The sequence below is a fragment of the Cavia porcellus genome, unplaced genomic scaffold (assembly GCF_034190915.1).
Source record: "Cavia porcellus strain 051 isolate PalLab524CR breed Dunkin Hartley unplaced genomic scaffold, mCavPor4.1 scaffold_15, whole genome shotgun sequence".
NCBI classification, from domain to species: domain Eukaryota; kingdom Metazoa; phylum Chordata; class Mammalia; order Rodentia; family Caviidae; genus Cavia; species Cavia porcellus.
Window position 1 is genome coordinate 5,408,401 of NW_026947498.1, and position 22,513 is coordinate 5,430,913.

General features: G+C 44.7%; 1 protein-coding gene and 1 long non-coding RNA gene across 2 annotated transcripts in view; one reads left to right on the forward strand and one right to left on the reverse strand.

Annotated features, from left to right (window-relative positions):
• Positions 1-17,338, reverse strand: part of LOC106026258 (uncharacterized) — a 30,090-nt gene extending 12,752 nt beyond the window's left edge. The window contains exons 1-3 of the mRNA XM_063225275.1: positions 17,321-17,338; positions 13,343-13,485; positions 12,479-13,111 (exon numbers count right to left, since the gene is read on the reverse strand). Coding sequence (XP_063081345.1) covers positions 12,479-13,111; positions 13,343-13,485; positions 17,321-17,338 — 794 coding nt within the window. The remainder of the gene's footprint in view (positions 1-12,478; positions 13,112-13,342; positions 13,486-17,320) is intronic.
• A 1,502-nt stretch (positions 17,339-18,840) lies between these two features.
• LOC134470425 (uncharacterized) lies at positions 18,841-21,843 on the forward strand. Its single transcript, XR_010039290.1, has 2 exons — positions 18,841-19,388; positions 21,162-21,843. It is a non-coding gene; the product is annotated as an uncharacterized LOC134470425 (long non-coding RNA).
• The last annotated feature ends 670 nt before the right edge of the window (positions 21,844-22,513 follow it).

Consider the following 22,513-nt stretch of genomic DNA (forward strand, 5'->3'; position numbering starts at 1 on the left):
TTAATAGTTCCAACATTGCTGAAAGGTCCAAGTCCAAAGTCCCTTCTGAGACTCAAAGCAAACCCTTACCTGTGAGACCCTGTGAAAAGAAAAAGTAAAATTAAATGCTGCTGACATAGAGTATCACAGGGTAAACATTCCATTCAGAAAGAGAAATGCTCGGGGCAGAGAAGCAGGACAAAACTACGACCAAAGTCCAGCTGGAAAGCATGCTTAGCCAGCAGCCCAGGGAAAGCTGTGTCCAGTCCCTGTGTCACTGTTTTACAGCCTCGTGGCCTTGTTCTTGGAGTGGCTTCCTCACTGCCCGTGGCTTTCATCAGCGGCCACTGTTCCATGTTCCTCGCATCTCCAATGTCCACTGCACTTTCAGCTTCAGTCTCACTGCTTTGCACACTACCTGATACTCCAGGCTTTCATCTGAAATAAGAATGGAAGCTTCCGTGGCATTATGCCTACGTGGATGATGCCAACCAAGGTCTTCCACCAGTTCAAGCTGAAGCCGGGCCCCCTTGCATCATGACTGAAGAGGCTTCTGAGTGTCTGAGTGGCCAAGCAAGGTGAAATGAATCCCAGGAAATCACTTCCCTAAGAGACTCTTCTCCAGAGGTCCAGGGACTGTTTCCTCAACTGCAAGCTTTATAGTTTTGCACCTGTAAGCCTGTGAAGAGTGAGGTCTTATAATTTCTGAGATGCCCTTAACCCAGGCTTTTTATTGTCCCGTTGGAAAGTACCTGACTCCTTTTTAACATTAGTCTTTCCAGGAAAAATAAATAAAAATAGCAGGATATATTATAGTAACCCACTTTGACTTTCCATTATCTCGATTTAAAGCCCTGTATTACTCTCACCATCTGGTTTTTGACTGAGGTTCCCCTATTCTGTTTTGCTGGATAGTATCAGGTTCAAAAGTTTAGGCATCAGCTGTGAAGATAATGAGATTCATTATAACGCCCATTCTCGTTGACTTTTATCTACTTTTGAAGATCTACAATGTCTCCAATGTTTTGGTTTTGTCGGTTTTGTTCTTTACTGTTTTGTTCAATTTTATTATAACTAATGATATAGGCAATTCTATTAGAGATAGCGGGAGGCATTATGGTAACCATTGTTGATCACCTTGTATTATGTTTTTACATTATCTATTATGTCCACCCTTTTGACTTGACTGATTCTGTTCTGTTATGTCACATTTGGTTTTACTCTCTTCCAAAAAAGTAATAAGAACCGTGGGAGCAATGAAACCCAAAATGTGTAATAGTCATTGTACAAAAGAGAGGAAAAGAAAGTGCTCTAAACTATATAACTGCATGTATATTTAAGGGTATAAGATAGAAAATGATATCACAGAGTTTTATTGGATCATTGAACAGAACTGATTGCAGTATCATTGTTGGAATGTCCACTTTACAAACTTTAATTTTGTGACTTGAACAATTATTTCTAAGATGACAATATGTAATCCATTAACTAGTGATTTCCTACTGTTTATTTTTTTTTCTGTAAACCTGTATAATTTGTACCCTTTCTTTGCTTTTTTTTCTTTTCTCCTTAAATAAAATTTTTTTAAAAATTAAAAAAAAAACATTAGTCTTTCCAGTTACAAGGCTCTCTAATGCACCAACTTAAGTGCTTCCTTTGTGATAAAACTCCAAATATTTCAAGTTATTTAGTTCAGCCATTTGCTACTGATTTTCACTATAAATCTGGCTGATAGCCATCAGCACATCCTGAACATCAGTCTGCCTCAAAATGTCCTCCACCAGGTTAATTCATCCACTACTCTTAATCTCATTCTTCTGCAAAACCTCACACATAGGCAAAATGAAGACAATTTTCTGCCACTGTATAAGACACATGGCTGTACTGCAGTACAGCTGCCAGTGGAGCCACTGTTTCCAGCTGAAACCTCCCAAGCCTGGCCTTTACCGTCTGCATTTCTTCCAGCATTCTAGTCTTCTGATCACTAAACAGAACCTTTAAGAAGATTTGGATCATCATCAGCTGGCTACAAGGCAGGAGTCATGGTGGAAGAGTCCATCAGAGGAAAACTGCTTATGTCACGGAAGCCAGGAAGTACGGAGAGAAAAGAGAGGCCAGGGAGGGGGAGACCTCCTTCCAGGTCACACCCCAGTGACCACCTCTTCCGGTTAAATGTCACCTCCTAGTCGCTCATTCAGCTCTGAACATGAATCCCTGCACTGAAAACAGGAACCTTTCTGTTCTTTGGAGACAGGGTCTGACTATGCAGTGCAGGCTGGCCTTGAACTCACTGTGTAGCCCAGGCTGGCCACAAACTCACAGTGATCTCCTGCCTCACTCTTGAGTGCTGGGATTATAGACATGTACCACCATGCCCAGTAACATGACCCTTTTGGGGTTAATTTCAAGATTGAGTCACTCCAAGTGGAGTTCACCAACCAAAACAAAATTTGCTGAACACTTATGTTTATATACCTAATTGTTCACAAACAGGAGCCTTCACGAACCAAGGTATTACTGTGCTCCATTTGGCCATTTAACAATAGTGTTGATTCTAATTTTCTAGTTTTTAAGTTAATATTTTGTTGGCAAAATATAGTTGTATGTATACAATGTGGAATGGTCAAATCAAGTTAATTAGTATATCTGATAGCACTCAAATTTCTTGGGGTGAAATATTTGAAATTTATCCTCTTAGCTACTTTGAAACCTATAATACGTTGTTTTTAATTGTAGGCACCCTGCTGTGCAATAGCTTTTATGGTGTGGTTCTGGAAATCAAACCCAAGTATCATGCCAGGCAAATGATGCCAGGCAAGTGATCTTTCACAAAACCACATTCCCAAAGGGACTGACCGACATTGTCTTGGTTAATTTTCTCTCGTTGTTGAGACAAAATACCCAATGCCCAAAATTAAGGAAGGAAGGGTTTATTTAGCTCACAGTTTGTAGAGGTTTCAGTCCATAATCAGCTGGCTCCAAGGCAGGGTGGCGTGGCAACCCTGGAAACCCTGCCATGCCCATGACAGGGGCAACACTTCAAGGCAGCAGAAGACCGCAAAACAGCAAGAGCAAAAGAGGGAAAAGAAAGCCTTTTTTCCTCCCTGATATTGTACACAAGCAACCCCCTCTCCAGGGTGGGTGTATCACTCACAAAATCTCTTTGCCTTCCTCTTGCACAGGATGAGGATGTTTACAAAGTAAGGACCCTGCATCCCTGGTGAGTTGCTTAAACTTTTAAACTTCTCAAGTTGACACAAAGTATCAACCACAACAGATATAAAACACTGTCCTAGGAACTTTGGCCAGCACCTCCCCTTTCCTCGCTCTTCATCCGGAACCAGCCCCTCCTCATTCTGTCTCTGTGAGTTCCACATGTGAGATCTTGAAGGCTGTGCCAGGCTTATTTCACTTGCACAGTATCCTCTAAATTCATTTTCTATTACCAAAAATGACAGATAGCCTTTATTTTTTGAGGCTGTGTAATATTTCCCAGTATTCCAAACATGCTTCATCCACCCACCCACTTATGAAGAGTCAGGTTGGTTCTGTTATCTTTCTAAATATAAAAAAAGATGTGTTGTATAAAGGTACCAAATCCACACAAGGAATACAAACACTATGTCCTACAGACGTGTACTAATAAGGAAAATGATCTGGATCAAAAGTGCAACAGTGAACGGGACCAAGGACATCTCTTCAACACAGTGACTTCCATTCCCTTAGTTAGATAGCTAAAAGTGGGCTTGTGGATACCTTGATAGTTCTAGCATTAGATTTCTGACCAACCCTCACACTGTTCTTTGTAGTGGCTACACTAAAATTCCTGCAGACAGTGTGCAAGCATTCTCTTTTCGTTACATCACTGCCAATGCTTAATGTCCTTTTTAATTTTGAGAATAGCCATTCGAACAGGTGTGAGGTGACCTCATCTCAGTGTGGTTTTAATTTGCATTTCCTTAATGATTACTGATCAATGATGTTGAATATTTTTTCATGAACCATAGGCCATTTGCATGTGTTCTTTTTATAAATACCTGTCCCAGTCCTTTGCCCATTTTTAAACAGGGTTCTTTGTTTTCTAGTTTCTTTGGGGGGGGGATTAGTTCCTAATATATTTTAGAAATTAAGGCCCTATTAGATATTTGTACTATATCCACAAGGAATATCATTCTATGTTATGTTTTCTCGCAGTCTTTCTTTAGTGTTGTTGATACTGACTGGAGAGTGAAGAAGAACCCATTATATTGAATTGCATTTCTAGCTCTTCTCAATTTTTGTGTAAGAGCTTTTAGTTTTTCCCCATTTAATATAATAGAGGCAGTAAGTTTGCCACAAAGGATATTTATCAATTTAAGGTAAGGTCCTTCTATACCCATTTTCTTCAGGCTTTTTTTTTAACATGAAAGGATGTTTAATTTTGTCAAAGGCTTTTTCTGTGTCTATTAAAATGATTGTGTGGTTTTTGTCCTTCTTCTGTTTATGCAGAGTGTTACATCTATTGTGAATGTTGAACTTTCCTTGCATCCCTGGAATGAAGCCTACTTTGTCATGATGTATGAACTGTTTGATGATTTGTTGCATTCTATTTGCCAGGATCCTGTTGAGGATGGCTACATCTATTTTCACTACCCATGGGACATAACACTGGTTTACAAAAACCCGTCCCATATTTTTCTACAGGAATTTGGTTCTTTAGCGTATTAGTAGCTAGCTGTGGATCTCAGTAGTTGTGCCTAGGGGAATACAGGAAGCAATCTTTGTGTTTGCCCACTTGATATGATGAATGGCAAGGTGTTCAGATGTGTGGAAATGTCAAACTGGGATTTTTACCCACATAGTGCGCCAACAGGTTCTGTGTGTTTCCCCGAGCATCACAGTGGGTAAAATACACCCACATCACTTTTAAGCATAGGGGACCTGGCCAAGATCCCCAGTCTCTCAAACAAGTGTATGGTGAAGGCTTAAATAAATGAGGCAAGTGGTATGATCCTCCAGGAGGATCAAACCCTTCTGTTAGAAGTTCAAGACCTCTGTTAGAGTTCAAGACTTTGGGGGCTGAGACAAAGAACTCCTCTGGGTGGCCCATACTTACTAAGGTTTCAAACAAAGAGAGGGGATTCTGAGGAAAGTGCAGGAACTGAGCAAGACCTTGGGAGTCACTCCAAAGTCTTCTCCAAGTAGTAAATTATGCCAATTTAGGATAACTATCTTCTCTCCGTGGTGGGAATGAGACAGTAGGAGTGAGACGCCTGCAGCCGCAGTCTCTCTCTACCTCATTGGGGTTGGAGCCAAGTGTCCTCAGCTGTGGCCTTATCCTGCCCTTTGAGGTGTCTCTGGCCTCACAGGTCACTACAGGCCTCAGCCAGGACCAGTGATTCACAGAGGTTCACTTACTATGAATCCACTGCCCACTTCCAGATAAGACACCTAGGTCTAGGACAGATTCACAGACAAACATGGAAAGCCAATTAGTTAAATTTTAAATCCTTTCAGAGCTGTTTCATAGCGGTCTCCAACAAGTAAGCATGTATTTTACCATAAATGGAATGTGTATGTGACTTCCAGGAGCAGCAGTTGGGGAAACCAAAAGCCACTTGTGGATTCATCCACTTGGCAGACAAATGGCAAGTTGTGTACAGAAGATCCAAAGCAGCAGTAGGTGAGTTTTGCCCGTGAAATTCTCATTGCGAAATTTCTGTGCATTTAGGATCTATTTTTTTAAAAGTTTTCGTTTGATTTTTCTGGTAGCTGTAGCCCAGTTCAGCACAGTGGTACATGAAAAGGTAGATTTTCAAGTTTTGGCGGAAGTAGAAACGAGTCATCATGTCATTCATGCATGGATGATGGAGATGATGATGACTTTGACATTGGCCATGTGACCTGAAGTCTCTGTGATCCTGAAGTGGACCAAGGGTCAGCTGATATAGACACATGGAATGCAGGCCTCCTTGATACAGATGACAAAGAAAACAGCAATGTGAATACATATGTGACTAGTAGAAATGGTACAGAATTGTCAAGCAACCTAATAGAATGATCTAGAGCTATAACTAGGTCCAAAAATATAGTGAGGATATTAGCAGGGTAACACCTATTGGATGGAACACTAGCTATGCTATTTAATGTTGGAAATTGTTTGTAATGGGCAAAATGCTACAAGATGTGAAATACACAAATGCTAAAATACAAGTAAAATGTTCTGTATGCACCAACAGCCATACCCAAAAACGCAATTATTTTGACACCTCACTAGCTGAACTGAAAGTATTGATTAGGTCTGCTGTACTTAACAGGGTGTTCCATGGGTAATCACAGGAAGGCAATGGGTATAGGCTTCAAGTTTTTAGAATAATGATTACACGAAAGGGATTTAATGTTTTTCAAAATTACCTGAGACTGAATGACAAAACCACCAACCAAGAAAGAAAAAAAACTGATAATTCGGCTGCTCTCAGCTCATGGTTTGAGATTTGTTGGTAATTGTCAAGCAATTTCCACACCACCTGAGTGCATGGCTATTGATAGACATCTTGCAAAATTTTGTGGTCACTGTGGCTTCAGGCAGTATAGTCCCAAAACCTTCAAAATACAGCATGAAAATTTATACCCTTGTAGATGTGAAGACTTACTATGCTTTCAATTTAGAAATTTATCCTGGGACTCAGCCACCAGGCCCTTATTCATATAGTAATAGACCAAATGATGTTATGAGCAAGCTTGTTCTCATCTCCCAAACTAATCAGAACGTAATATGTGACAACTGGTTTCCTGGTTTTCACTTGATGTTATATTTGCTAACAGCACAAGCTGACCAGTGCAGGAACTGTACACAGGAAAAAGCAGAAATTCCGAATGAAATGTTACAATTCCAAAACAGAGAATTTGTAGTACAACCTTAGAATTTCAGAGATGTAACATTGACCTCATATATGACAAAGAAAAGCAAATTGGTCCTGCTCATGTCAACACTGCAGCATGATAGAAATACTGATAGAGAAACATCAACAGAATGGAAGCTTGAGATGGTCTTATGGTTGATACATTCTGTCAACTTGAAAAGTTTAGAAATTTAGCTAAGAGACTTAGCAGGGAGCCAGGGTTCTTACTTTGTACATATCCTTAGCCTGTGCAAGAGGAGGGCAGGTGTGAGTGCTACACGCAACCTGGCAGACAGCCTGCTTATATAAGGGAGGAGAAGAGGCTTGTTCTCCCCACCTTTTCTCCTGCTGCTTTTGCGGGCTGCTGCCTTGAAGTGCTGCCCCTGCCAGGCCACCCTTCCTTGGAGCCAGCCGATTATGGACTAAAACCTCCACAGACTCTACACTAAATAAACCTTTCCTTATTTAGCTTTGCCTGTAGGTTATTTCCTCTCACCATTGATTAGGTCTGCTGAGAGAAAAGTAATTAATTTCTTTTTCCCCTTTTGCAATTTGCAATCTGCAAAGGGTAAAGTCTTGCTCCTTCTTGTGATGCCCCCAGGCCACCTTTTCTATTCTCCTGTTCCTGGAGATCTCCTCATACAAGCTCTGTTTTTGCAGTCTACAGCTTTACTGGAGCTTCCTTCTGGCCTCACAATGTTTTAAATCATCCTGCTGAGCTCTTTGTTCCTGATACTCATCATAGATTCTAGATGAAAACGCCCAACATCAGCCATGCCATAGCCTCAACATTTGACTCCCTTGAAATTTCTTCTGCTAGATTCATTAGTCAGTCGACCAGTCTTAATCTCAGCCCTAGGCCAAGTCTCTGAACATGAGCAAAACACAGACAAACTTTCTGCCAAGCCCCAACACACATCCTCTGAGTCCAGCAGCCAATGCAGTCCTTGTTCTCAGAAGAAATCTCCTGACCCTGGCCTTTACCACTTCTCTGGCCTTCTGAGCGCTGACTAGAATCTGCCATGCGGAACAGCCTCAGGCTTTGTAGCTCTGCTCTTCTAGGACACATCTCTAAACCTTGCCAAACTCTGCCCACAAACCATTCCCAGAGGCTGCTGAACCACATGGGCAGGTGTGGTCACAGCAATGACCCCACAGACTACCTTAGATATGATAATTGAAGTACATTTTTTTGGTAAAGATACTGGTATTTTCACTATAGTTCATATAAGAACTTGTGGGTCAAAAAAAATAATTTATGGGGTTTTAAGACTTTGTAAACCAAAAAAGTCAATGTTGAAAATTTTTATTGTTTTTATAAATAATAAATATGAAAAATTCAATACTTTAATTTTTTATATTTTTTCCTGTTAAGTACTCATTGTTTAGTATAAAATTTATAAAGTTAAAAGTAATAACTTATGAATTGAAATATTCCAAGGACTAGACATGGGTATTATACACCCACAATAATGTGCCTTTGTGACAAAATTGGTGTTCACCCATGGGCTACAGTTCCCTAGTTCTATAGTTCTCTTTTTTAGCTGTCTCTTTGGTTTTGAAATCAGAGTAATCCTAACTTCAAGAATGACTTTGACAATAATCCTTCCATTTCAATTTTATTAAAGAGTTTGAGAAGTATTGACATTAGAATTTCCTTGAATTTCTAAAAATTCAGCAGTGAACCCGCTAGGTTTTTTTGTTTTTTAGTTTGTAGGTTGCTTTTTATCAATGCCTCAACTTATTGCCTGTTATTAAATAATTCAGATTGTTTAATTGTGAGTGTTTCTTTCCGTCTTTTGGTAAGCTTGCTTAAAGGTTTCCCTGTGGTATGCTTATTCTGTCTTTCCTTGTTTTTGTTTGATTTGACAGGGTCTCATTGTGTGGTTCATGCTGATTCTGAACTCCCTTTGTGGCCCAGGCTGACCTTGATCTCCCAGTGACCCTTCAGCCTCAGTTTCTCAAGTGCTGGGATTGCAGGCTTGTGCCACCATGTCCAGCTTGTTCATTCTTTTGGAGAACCAGTTTGTTGATTCTTGCATTGTTTTTTTTAAATCTCTATTTCATTAACTTCTTCTCCTACCTTTATAATTTCTTTCCTCATGCTAGTTTTGGATTTGAATTGTTCATCTTCCAAGGACTTTGAGGTGCATCATTAGGTTATTTTGACTTGCTCTGTTTTTCTGATATGTGGGTATTTACAGCAACAAACTTCCCTCTTTGGACTGTTTTCAATGTGTCCCATAGGTTCTAGCATGCTATACTGGCATTATCATTTGAGTACAGGAATGGTTCAATTTCTTTTTTTGTTTCCTTCTGTAACTCTCTGATTATTCAAGAATGTGTTGTTTAATCTCCAAATAGATACAAATTTTATGTAGTTTGTTTTGTTTGATTTCTAGTTTCATTGCATTGTCATCTAGTCACAAACTTGGGATGATTTTGACTCTTTTGTATGTATTTAAGCACGCTGTATGGGGTATTATGGAGTCTATTTTGGAAAAAATTCCATGTGCTGTTGAGAAAAAATGTGTATTCTGTTGTAGGTGGAACACTCTGTAGATATCTTTTAAATCCATTTAAAAGTGTTGTTTAAGGCTGGGGATTTAGCTCAGTGGCACAAGCGTGAGGTCATGAGTTTGATCCCCAATGCTAGAAAAATTTAAAAAGTGTTATTTAATTATTTATTTACTGATTTTTTGTTTAGTGGACCTGTATATTTGTGAAAGTGGGATACTGAGGTCCCTCACTATCATATGTTCATGCATCTGATCTCTGATGTCCTGTGTGTTTGCTGTATGAAGTTGTGTGCATGGGTACTTGCTACATATGTATTCACAGTTGTTATCTCTTCCCATGAATTAGTTCCTTAACCAATATGTAGTAACCGTCTTGATCTCTTCTGTTGGTTTTTCCATATGTCCACTGTGTTTGAAAATAGGATAGCTACTCCTACTTGCTTTTGGGCTCCTACTGTATGAAATATTGTTTTCCATTCCTTTATTTTTATTCAATGAATTTTTTTTTTTGAAGTAAATGTGTTTCTTACATACAAATGTCAACTTTCTTTTCTTCTTTTAGCATTTCATATAATTCTGCCATTTGGTCTTTGACTTTCTTCCCATCAAGACTCCTTGGATCTGTTTTTGGGTAATTTGGAGTTTTTAAATGCATTTTGATGCTTTTTTCCCTAATGTTCCCCCCCCCCCCGCCCTGCCCCGCGCATATGTATGCTGAGCTTTGAGTGGAAACACTTTATTGTTATAGCATGGATATCTCTTTAGTGTGTTTTTCTTTTCCAGTGCTGTTTTTTTTTTTTTAGCTTTGTTTGTCTTACCCAGTTTAACAGGATTGAACCCGACCACTGTTGCAAGGGGAGATTTTTTTACCTGTTACGGCAAGATCAACAGCTGCAACCAGACATCTATCATTTACATTAAAACTTGTTTTATTTTACCCTGTATCAGGGCCCTTAGGGACTGAACTGCTGTGCGGCTACAGGCTGGGAGATGCCGGGGAGGAGATGACGGGGGCAGTGGAAGGGGCTAAGTCAACAGGAAGGGCGGGAGAGAAAAAAATTTCACTGACAGGTGAAGTTTGGCAAAGCCTCAGACTGCTGGAATTATTTTTATAACTGGGTAAAGGACTGCTGTTGAAGGATTTTGAGAGAGGGCTTGTGAGGAGAGAAGGAGGAGGGATGCATATGGACGGATGTGGATTTAGGGACTGAGGAAAGTCGGGAGGTTATGATCTTGTCGGGCGGACACTTACACCCCTGGGCTAAAGCCGCAGCCCCAGCCCTGAGCATTCTCGGTTGGGTCCTGTGCAGGCAGCTGGGGTGAGGGTTTTCTGATCGCCCGCCCACGAAAGGCTCCGTTTAAGAGAAAGCACTCTTCCCTCTAAGTCTCACACAGAGATAGACACCAACTATGTATATGCAAAGTGAAAAGAGGAACAAAGGAAAGATAAGGGTGTGACAAGGGAAGAAAAAAGGAGGAGACAGAAAAGACAAATAGAGAAGGAAAGAAATAAAAAAGAAACCACCGAAACTCCTCCCTCAGTTGCAAAAGCACAAAATCAAAGTGTGCACACAGTTCCAAGGATATCACAGCAGGCTCCAGCTGCGGGTCTCTGAGCCGACCTCCTAGCCTGCCGCCTGCCATCTCCTATGATAGCCGCCCCCACCTCCAAGAAAAAACTGTTGGCAGTTCTAGGAGCTGAACTCAGGGCCCTTGTATGCCCAGCCTTTGCTTAGTTTTTATTTTGAGACAGTATCTGCTGAGGCCATACATTGCACAGGCTGTGTCCAAGTCACCGTTCTCCTGCCTCAGCCTTTGAGTGCAGCTAACAAGGTGTGTGCTACCACCGCTGGCTGTCCGGATCAGTCTTATCTTTGTTTCTCCCAGTAATGTGCTCCTTTTCTGTCATTGTTTCTTTTCCTCCTCCTCCTCCTCCGTTTTTGGGTTTTGTTTTTTGAGACAGGGCCTCTCGCGCTATGTTCAGGCTGGCGTTGAACTCACTGTGTAGCCAGGCTGGGCTCAAACTAGCAGTGATCCTCCCGCCTCAGCCTCCCGAATACTGCCACCAGGCCTGGCTCTCGTTGCTTCTTGGTTTCCCTTATCAGTGGTTCTAAATATCTGGATTATGATGTGCTCTGCTATAGCTTTCTGGTGATTACATTCCATTGAGTTTCTCCAAATTTGGGGTGTATGATTTTCATCAAGTAAAATCTCAAACATCATTTATTCCAGTTTTTTCTTATCCTCCTCCCTCCTTTCCTGTAGTGTCCGCTTATAGATAACTTAATGTTATCTTCCAGGTCAGTATTTTTCTGTTTCTTTTTGCCCAATTTCTCTTGCCATTTTTAATTCGTTATCTCCCTATACTCGATGGTTGTTAATCCCAAAAAGTGCATTTTCCGTCTCAGACACTGGCATTTTTAACTCTAGAAGCCCATTTTGGTGTTTCCAACATTCTAAGTCTCTGCTTACTGTGTTACCACTTCCTACAACAGTTTTCCCTTTTTTCTTCTTTCTTTCTTTTTTCTCAGCACTGAGGATTAAGTCTATGGCTGAGCTACATCCCCAGCTCCTTTAAAATATATTTTAAATGTATAAACTTTTTGGAGACAGGGTTTTGCTGTGTGGCCCAGGTTGGCCTCAGACTCACGATGATCCTTCTGAGGCTGGGAATTCCAGGAGTGAGGCATCACACCCAGCTAAGTTTTTTAATATTTCAGGCAAATTCTTGTTAAATTGCCAGGGCTGGGCTCAGCCTCTCAGAGAGCTGGATTGCTGGCCTGGGCTCCGGCCTGGCTCTCCTACCTTCTCTGATGCACAGGATGTGTTTATAGTAACTGCTGAAATGCCCCTCTGCTAGCTTCCAGGTCTGCTCATTCTCCTCACAGTTCGTCCTGCTTCCTGCCTGCCTGGTAATTTTTTGCTGAGTACCAGACAGAGGTCGGGGAAATCCACTTTGGAGGCCGAGGAGGGGCGGGGTTAACCTCACCTACCCCGGGCTGGGGTGCAGGAAACCCAGGGCCGGGAGCTGCGCTTCCCGTGGGAAGTGATCCAGCAGAGCCCACGCGCGAATGATGAATGAAGGGAGTCAGGTCTCACCTCAAAGCCAAAGGAGCAGGGTTCCCTGTGGAGTTTTGCGATTTCTGTCTCCAGTGGCGCAGGGCTGGCGTGACTTGCGTGGAGCTCTGATTTCGGACCCTCCTCGCCCCTCTCCCGGCCCAGGAGGAGGCCCAGGGGCTCGCTGAGGAGCGCAGGCCACTGGGCAGCTGCAGCCCAGCGCCCGGACAGCGGACAGCGGCGCCTGCTGCGAGCTGGCCCGGCTGCGCTGTCTTTTTCGGGAAACGACCCGGGGGTGGGGAGGCCGGGACATGACTGTGCGGAACGGAATCTGCAACTGTCTCCAAGTGTCTGCGGCCCGCACCAGAGCCCTTCTGGAGCCGCCAGCCCGGGACCCCGCAAGGGCCCCAGGGCAGCCCCGGGCACAGCGCGGACAGGACAGGCGGGGACCAGGCGCTGCGGCCCGCGGGGCTGGTGCCGCTGCTGACCGCCCGGCCCCTCTGCACCCTGGCTCCCGCCTGCAGGTCCCCGGGGCGCGGTGCGCGCGGTGGCTGCGCTGGGAACTGCACTGCCACCCTCGGGTCTGTGGCTCGGAGGTGGCGGAGCCCGGGCCTTGCGCCACGTGCAGCCGCCACGGTGCAGGCAGCGGGGAGGAGGCCGGGTTCCCCGCGCTTCCTAAGACACACAGCTCATGGCAGAGGGCTCTGGGCCACTGCACCCCAAGGGCTGACAGCCTGCAAACACAGCTCCCCAACAACACCAGGCCCTGGTGAAGTAATACTAGACGGCCCTCTCCTTTCCAGTGCTGTTTCTTTCCAGCCTGGAAGTGGCCAGCGCTTAGAGGGAAGAGCCTGGATCCTGCCGTGCAGTGAGTGTGAATGCATTGGGCTGATGGCTTCTATTTACCACATGGCTTTGGCCCCTTCGTGCGCTGGTAACCAGGGGACCCTGCCGGGGCAGGGGAAGTGTCCGAAGCGAACGCTGCTATTGGGCACTGTTTTGACGGAGTGGCCCTCGGTGACCAGTTCGTCTCGCTCAGCGGTCAGAGTCTACAGGGCCTCAAGAGGCCACAGCTGTGCATGCCCAGCCCTTGCCTGGTGGCTTTCCCATCACTGAAATACCACCTCCAACACCCCCTTCTGAGAGGAGGCAAGCATTAGGGTTATTGTTTCAGTAGGATTATTCCATAGTTAGCCAGGTCCAAGGCAGAAAAACCTGGTGAAAGGGTCTGGTGGAAGACAGCTGCTGGCAGCATAGTGACCAGGAAGCAGGGAGAGAAGGGAGGAGCTGGGGGAGACACCCACTCCAGCCACACCCCAGGAGCAGGTCTCTGCCTCCTAACAGCAGTTAGGGTTTGCGTCTGGATGGTCCCCCAAAGCCTCATGCAGTTTTGGCGGCAGGTCTCTGGAGTTGGTGACTGATTCATGGTGCAGTGCTGGGATGAAGGGGGTGAGTGCTGCACCTGCTCTGCGGCAGCAGCCTACCCATAAGGGATGGGAAGAGGCAGGCTGTCTCCTCTCCTGCTTTTGCTGTCTTCTGCTGCCATGAACTGTTGCCCTCTGCCATACCACCCTGCCTTGGAGCCAGCTGATTATGGACTGAAACCTCAGCAAACAGTGAGCTAAATAAATCTTTTCCTCCTTAATTTTGGGCATCAGGTGTTTTGTCCTAGCAACAAGAAAAGTAGCGAAGGCAAAATTGGTACCAGGAGAGTGGGGTCATTGCTGTAATGTTTCTCGGCATGTGGCTTGATTCTTTTTTTTTTTTGTACCAGAGATCGAACTCACAACCTCACGCTTGCCTGGCAGGCACTTACATCACTGAGCTAAATCCCCAGCACCATCATGTGACTTAAGAGCCTTGGGCATTTTTTGAGAGACTGACCAGAAAGGCAGCCCCTGTAATGCTGTAAGCTATATGGGAGACCCGTCAGAGCCTGGAAAATCAGAGCATTGCTGGAAATGCTGCCGGTCAGGTGAGCCTCGGGAGGCTTCTTGTGAGATGGTCTGCAGGTCCATCTTGTGAGATGGCTGCCAGGTCCCTGGTGGTACGTGTTGTGCTTTGGCAGGAAGTTGGTCTGCATTTAAGTTGCAGTTAGAGATATTACCTGGGTGGCAGAAAAAGTTCAGTACAGTCTCCTGTTGGACAGTGACATGGTTACTGTCAAGGGCTTCTGGCCAGATCAGTGCTCAAAATTAAAAGCAGGAGCCAGCAGGGTGCTTTGAAGCATTTGGCCAGAGGGGAGGGCCAGCGGAGATGTGGGCTGCAAGGATTAAACAGAGCAGAACGTGGTCGGGGGGAAGAACAGGGCGATGGAAACAGGGACTGCAGCCTTTCTCCTGAAGGGAAGAGTGCATTTGAAAGGCAGGCAATTCCTGTTTTTCAGTATTGCTGTGCCATTTTTAAAAGTTAATAGGAAGCAAGGACTGTGATTGTAATAGCTTTTCAAATGATTTCAATGTCCTTTTAGATATGTTTGTAATCAGGTTCATTAGTCAAAATATTTTGGTTTTAACCTTGAATTTTGATCACTCTGTGGATATTTTGCTCTTGGTACAGGAATGAGTCTAATAAGAATTGTATATGGGTAATTGTTATACGAATCTGAATAGATCAAGACATGTTAACTTTTTTTCACGAATCTGCTACTGGAGACTACGGCTGTAGGAAATGTGTCTGGTTATCAAGTTGACCAGGTTTGGATTGCTGTGGATTAACTAATGGTCCACCGTAACACCCAGCTGAACTGAGTCAGTGCAGGGCTGGGTGCGGAGGGCCCACCTGAGGATCGCTGCCAGCAGAATAAAAGGAAACCTGGAGGAGAAGAGGGTGCGCTGATGATTCTCCTGGAGAAGCTGTCAGGCTGGCTTCCTGGTGTGAACTCAGCTGTTCTCCGTGGCGGAGCTCAGGATCTCACCGTGGCTGAGAGTGGCTGTGGTTCTCTTTGGGGGAGCCCTGGTCCTACTTTGAGCATCGCTTCCTGTCTCCTGAGCACATCCCTCAGCCTGCGGGCACAGATCCTTCACCTCACTGGTGCAGGCTTTCCAGCCTCCACCGCTCATCTTCCCAGTGAAGCAGACTTGCATGAGACACTGCCGTGGGCCCCAGGCGTCCCGCTGGACTCAGGCAGGACTTTGCTACAAGATCCGGGCCCTCAGCTGGAATCTTTGGGTCTCTAGTGTAAGGGGCAATCTGCATTCTTTTGCGTTTGACTCTGTGGGCCAATATCATAAAAAGATCCCATAAATTATGTGCCCTGTATTAAATCCTTTCCCTTGTGAACCCTAACCACACCCCAGCACATTCAGCCATGGATTTGCCAGTGGACCCACTTATGAGTATGGCGCCCCATCCCCATCCCCTTCCCAAAGCCCCACCCATGACCACATGAGAGTCTGACATGCTAGATGTCTGCTGCATGAGGACAGACACAGGCACGGGAATGTCCACAGAGGGACACAGGGAGCAGAAGGCCACCATCCACAAGCCCAGGGCTCAGGAGAAGCCAACCCTGCAGACAGACACTTTGCTCTCAGACTCCGCGGCTCCGGAGCTAGAAGGGAATTCCCTTCTGTCACCTGGCTGGGACCGTTCGTTACAGCAATGCTTCCAAACTAATCCAGTCCACCACCGGCAGGTTTTTTTCTTTTTCTCAAATGACTTAGGTTCTCCTAGGTCTTTTGCGTTTTCAAATACAAACTTAAAAGCAGATTATCATTTTCTACATAAAATCTACTGGGGGTCTGGAGATTGTGTGAAATCCACACTTTGATTTTGGAAGAAACAACACCTTAATCATGTTGACCTTTCAGCTGCTAAACTTGACATAGCTCTCCACTTACTTAGGTTGTTTTAAATTTCCCTCATTGGTGAATTACAGCTTTCAAACTGGGCTTTCACATCATTATGTACATGTATTCCTAAGTATTTAAAGCTTTGTATTTTGACACTGCTGGAAATGCTATTTTTAAACTTCACTTTCCAAGCTATCAATTAGAAATATAATTTTTGTGACCTTGTATCCTGTAATGTTAATAAATCTTTTCTTATCCTATTTATAAAAATACCTTAGAATCTTCTGTGTAGACAAATGTACCTGAAAATAAACTCTTCAAAAAAATTAAAATTTAAAAATTTAAAAAAAAGAAACATACTATTTCCTCTCTAGTGTCTGTCTTTATTTTATTTAGCTGACTTACTGCATTGACCAGGATCTCAAGAATAAGACATTCTTGACTGGTACCCAACTTTAGGGTGAAAACACTGAGTTTGTTATTGTCAAATATGCTACCTGTAGGTTTTCTGTAGAAGTCTTTTATCCAACTAGGAAAGTTTCTCCCATATTTCTAATTTGTAGAGTTTTTGTTTGCTTTGAGGCAGAGTTCACGATGGTGCCCAGGCAGACCTCAGACATTTGGGCTCAAGCAATCCTCCTGCTTCAGCCCCCCAAGTGCTGAAAAATAAGTGAGAGGTGCTGATTTTTTTGTTTTTTAGTGACCATATTATTTTTCTTTTTTCTGTCAGTGTGATGAATCGTGCTGATTGCCTTTTTATTATTTATTTATTGACATTCTAGATATAATGAGACAGGGTCATGCTGTATAACCCAGTCTGGCCTCGAACCCAAAGCGATTCTCTTCCTTCAGCCTCCCAAGTGCTGGGATTACCAGGTGTGCACCCCCACACCCCACTATTTTTTTTTCCCCACAGTGCTGGAGATCAAACCCAGGGTCTCATTCATGCCACATAGTCAGTGTAACACAGAGCTCCAGCCCCAGTTCCTTGACTGACTTTCAAACATAACTCTGAATAAAGCCCTTCACTGATGGTGTATACAGCTCTGTACTGCTGTGGTGAAGTTGTGATGGTCCATGGACCAGTTACCTTCACCAAGATCTCCATCTGTGATTCCCTTTGTCAAGATGTAACATTATGTCTTTTTTTTTTTTTTTGTCTTTTTCATTTTTATCGGTACCAGGGATCGAACTCACGACTGCCTGCTTGCAACATGTCTTTTATAGCCTTACAAAAATGAGTTCCAAAGTGTTCCCATCACCTCTGTTATCTGAACAAGTTTGTGTAATATTGGTATTTTTTTCTTCATTAAATGTTTCATACTTTAGGCTCAGGGGTTTAGCTCAGCAGCACAAGTACCCACCTGGCAAGTGCAAGATCTGAGTTCAATCCCTGGCACCAAAAATAAATAAATAAATAAATAGTTTCATACTTTAGATTTTCTGTGTGGGAAAGTGGTTTTTTGTTTTGATCTTTTTTTTTTTTTTTTTTTTTTTTTTTTTTTTTTTGTCTTTTTGAGGCACAGTCTTGCTATGCAGTTGAGGCTGGCCTTCAGCTCACTTTGTAGCCCACACCAGTCTGAATTTGTAACAAACTACCTGCCTCAGCCTACCTGGTGCTGGGATTATAGGTGTGCACCACTACAACTGCCTGGGAAAGTTTTTAATAACAAAAAAAAGGTTTTTTTGAGGAAGTGTGTCACTGTGTAGTTCAGACTGGGTGAGTTCACTATGCATCCCAGCTTGACCTTGAACTCATGGCAATCCTCCTGCCTCAGCCTCCAGAGAGCTAGACTGGATCATGTATGTGCCCAGTAATAATGATTTTACTAGTAGGTGTAGGATTACTTTTCTTTTTTTTTCTTTTTGAGTCAGTTGTAATAATTCCTTCCTTTCAAGAAATGCTTTCAGCTCATTTAGGATGTTGAACTCGAAGAAAAGTCATTTAAATGTTTTCTTATCTGTAAGATTCGTACATACTTATTTCTCTACCATTCATTATCTGTATTTTCTCTTTTCTTTCTTCTAGTTTATCAATTTTGCTAATCTTTTCAAGGGACAAATCTTTGACTTTCACATATCCTACTATTACTTTTTTCTAACTTCATGGATAATTACTTTTAATGTCTTTCATATTCTACCCATGACACTAAACTTCCATTTAAAGGATGCCTTAGCTTCATCTCACATTTTGATATTTTGTTTTTGCTTTCATTCAGTTCAGAATATTTTCTAAATTCCCTTATGTCTTTTTTTATAGTTTACAGAAATGTTTTATTAGTTCATGTTTGCAGCACACAATGGTCACGCGCATCATGGGAAACTGGTGCTGTAGGTACATAACTATCTTAATTCTTTTTTCATTCCCTTCTCTTTACTTATATTTTTATAATATAAAGAGAAAGCCTTGCTTTTTGGTTTTATGAAACAAGGTCTCACTACGTAGCCAGGCTGGCATTGAACTCACGACGATCTTCCTGCCTCAGCCTCCTGAGTGCTGGGATTACAGGTGTGCGCCAACACGCCCAGCTGTGTATTTGCTTTTGACCCATGGATTACTTAGAAATGTGTTTAATTTCTAACCTAATGCATGCGTCCCAAACCTCAGGATACGGGCCTGGTTCTCCGCGCTGCACAGCGGCCCCGCTGAGGGCTGGGGGTGGCGGGAACCTCCCTCGCGTACCGGGACTGTCATGGAGATACCCCGATCCCGGTCCCGGCCTGCTCAGCCTGACTGACGCTGGAGCATCGCAACAACCCGAACCGTCCTCGCGCAGCGCCACGGAGGCGCCCCGCTCCCGCTCAGCTCTCGCTCCCAGAGCCCAGCGCCTTGCGAGCCCCGGCCGGGTGTGTTCCTAGGCGGCTTCCGTAGCGGACAATTTCCAGTCCCGCTGTGCATGGCGCAGCCGCTTAGGCACCCGGTCTCGGGACGGCCCTGTCCCAGGTGCTCTGCGGCCCAGGCGGCGGGTTTGGGACCTCCGTCAGCTTGCGTCAGCCTCCCGTTCTCCTCGTCCTCCCCGTTCTCCCCGTTCTCCAAGTCCTTGGGGTCCGTGCGCTCCCTCGTTTGCCTTCCCGCGGGCCAGGCGGAAGACGGAACGAAGCTGCGCGGCCCGGGTTCCGGTCGGAAGCTGTCAGCGCGGCCTTACTCGCGAGGGAAGGTTTGCAGGGGCGGCGACGCGGCCCAGGACCCGGGGAATTTTCACGCGGTTACACGAGCCAGGCGTCCGTATCGGGAGGAGGCAGCAGCGCCCACCCGAGCCGCTGTCGCTGCAACACCGGCCGGCGCGCAGGCGCCTCGTGACGCGGCCTGAAGCGTCTCCGTAGGGAATGCGCGCTGCTTTCTTTGTGTCGTAATTGCGCGTTGCATTCTGTTTTAAAATTTGTCAGTTATACAAGGCACGTTTCGTATAGGTTACTATAAGACGAGGGTAAACATTAAATCAGGATCTGACTTTTTTTTTTTTTTTTTGAGACAGGGTCTCGCTATGCAGTTCAGGCCGGCCTTTAGCTCACTTTGTAGCCCAGGCTGGTCTCGAACTCGCAACAATCCTCCTGCCTCAGCCTCCCGGAGTGCTGGGATTACAGGCATGTTTGTAAAAAAAAAAAAAAAAAAAAAAAAAACGTTAGAATTACTAGTTACAAAAAGGAATACTGAAGCCTGGGCTGGTGGTGCAGGCCTGGAATCCCATCACTCTGGGAGGCTGAGGCAGGAGGATCACAGGTTCAAGCCCAACCTGGTTAGGAGACTCCATCTCCAAACAGCTCAGTATGAAACCCCTGGGTTCCATTCCCGGGGCTGAGGCAGGGGTATTGATGTTTGGCAGAGGAAAACCCTGGGTTTGGGATTTAAGCCTCTCCTCTGGAAGGAGAACAAAAACAACAAATAGTCTCTCTCTTGGGGTGAAGAAAAATGAAAGCCACAGCGAGCAGCATACCTGAGGTTATTTTACGAGGCGTACTCTTCCTCGAAACGTATTTCTTACTAAGAGCACTTTCTGAAGGCCATTTCCCCTTCACTAAATCAAATATCCACTCTAAAACGGCAGGTCTTCTTTTGTCCTAGTGCCTCAGAATTTGGTGTCTGTTCCTGGTCTAATTATAGAATCTTCTGGGGTCCTTCCATCGGGAAAATGTCCCTCTAGATCCCTTAAAGTCGGGGGAAATAGTTAATGATGTTCCTGCAGCCCCACAGAATATTAAACGACTTAAGTAGTCACTTCGTCGCTTCGAGCTTCCTAGGAAAGCATCTGCAGACTTTTTGTTAATCAGTGATAGTAAAAATAAAAGCACCACTCCTAAGAAGGCAGAAACTAGTAGGACAAAAGGAAATTTTATTTTTAGGAATTACAAACTATTTTATTGTCTCCTGGCCCCCATCATTTCTATTTTTTTTTCCAGTATGTTTTACTCTTTATTTTGTTTTGTTTGGGTTATTTGAGACAGGGTCTCACTATGTAGTTGTAGCTGGTCTTGATTTTACTGTCTAGCCCAGCCTGGCCTTGAATTCACAGCAATTCTCCTGCCTCAGCCTCCTCAGTGCTAGCACTATAGGCATGGGCCATCACCTGGCTCAGTCTGTTTTACTGTAAAGTGAGAGGCCCAGGAGAACAGCTGAGACTCTTCCTCACAAGGCTGGCCTCTGGCAAGTCAGCAGGAACTGTCTGTGAATTAAAACACCCTATTTGTACCTGTCTCTTCCTGGCGTGCTGAGGGAATTCCAGGGGCCACCGTTCACCAGCACTTTTTATGGGCCAGGCCCTGTGCCTGGGCTTGGGGGTGGGGTTGGTGTCACGTCTCCGGGATGAGGAAAGATCTCCTTTTTTCCTTGGCTGGCAGCAGCCTGGTGGCTTGCATGCAATCACCAACTAAATACGGGTTGAGACCAAATATGGACTGAGCTAATTTAAGTTTCCACCTCATCTGTTTTTCAGAACAATGGCCAGTGCAGCTGTCCTGACCACAGGTTGGTGACCTCAGCAGTTTTCTCCAGGCCCTGCGTCTCATTTTGCACTTTCAACAAACATTTGTTGAACACCTCCTCCATGTGAGGCTGGGGGGGGGGGGTGGGCGCGGGGGTTCCGGCCTGAGAAACAAACAAGCCCCTGAGGCCCTGCAGCCCTGACAGGAAGCAGGGTACCCGGATGGAGACATAGCCGATGGCTTGGACACAGGACAAATCATTGGAAAGAACTTTCTTTCCTTTTTGTTTATTTATTTATTGTCTTTTTGAGACCGAGTTTCAATATGCAGTTCAAATTGGCCCTCAACTCACTTTGTAGCCCAGGCTGGCCTCGAACGCACAGTGAGCCTCCAGTGCTTCAGCCTCCCCAGTGCTGGCATTACAGGTGTGTGCCACCACGCCCGGCTGGAAAGAACTTTCTGAGCAGTGTGTGGCCACTCGCTTGCCTGCAGTTATCAAGGCTGATTCTGGCTGTTTCTTTGGACTTGTTTCTGCTGTGTCTAAATCACATTCTCCTGCTTCTCGAAGTATCTAGTAATTCTGGTTAGATGCTAGATATTATATATTCTGCTGCCTAGTGTCTACACTTTTGTAGGTCCCTTGAAAGAATGCTGACTTTGTATCACCTAACAATTAAATGGCTTGCAGATTTTCTTGGTCCTTTTAAAAATGATTTTTTAAAAAAAACTGAATTCTAAGCTATGCAGGGATGGCTTGAGAGTCGCCTTTACTCTAGGGCTAGAGCAGCCCAGTGACATAGGTGTGTGGCCCTCCTGGAATCTTTGTTGAGAACCTCAGGGGTTCATAGCTGGGGATGCTCCTCAGGCTGGATGGAGCTCAGCGTCTCCAAGCCCTGCATCAGCTCTGGGATGACCCAGGGCCCCGGGCTGCGTATGCAGCTTTTAGCAGCAGCTCCCAGGAGGCCCTTTTCGGGTTCGGGAGGCCTCAGCTGTGTGGATTTCTTCTCCGAAGGGTGTGCAGCTGAACAGTGACTCTGCACCTCAGCTCCTTGCAGGGCAGGAGCTGCGTGGTTCTGCACCAGCCCCACAGCAGCATCGGGGTGCAGGCCAGACGCCCCCAACCATGCTCCCTGCACTCTGCCAGCCCCTCACTGACTACGCCAGGGGCTACATGGGGGTGTTGTGGGTAGTGTGTCTAATTCTCTAGTTGCGTAGGATAAGAAAGCAAGTCTGGGGGCCAGTTACTCTTGTGTGGGTGGAAGCAGAACTTTTTTTTTTCTGTATTTAATTTTATTTTTTAATTTATATGTTACTTCACCAGTACTGGGAATGGAACTCAGGACCTTCCCAGTACCGGTGAAGT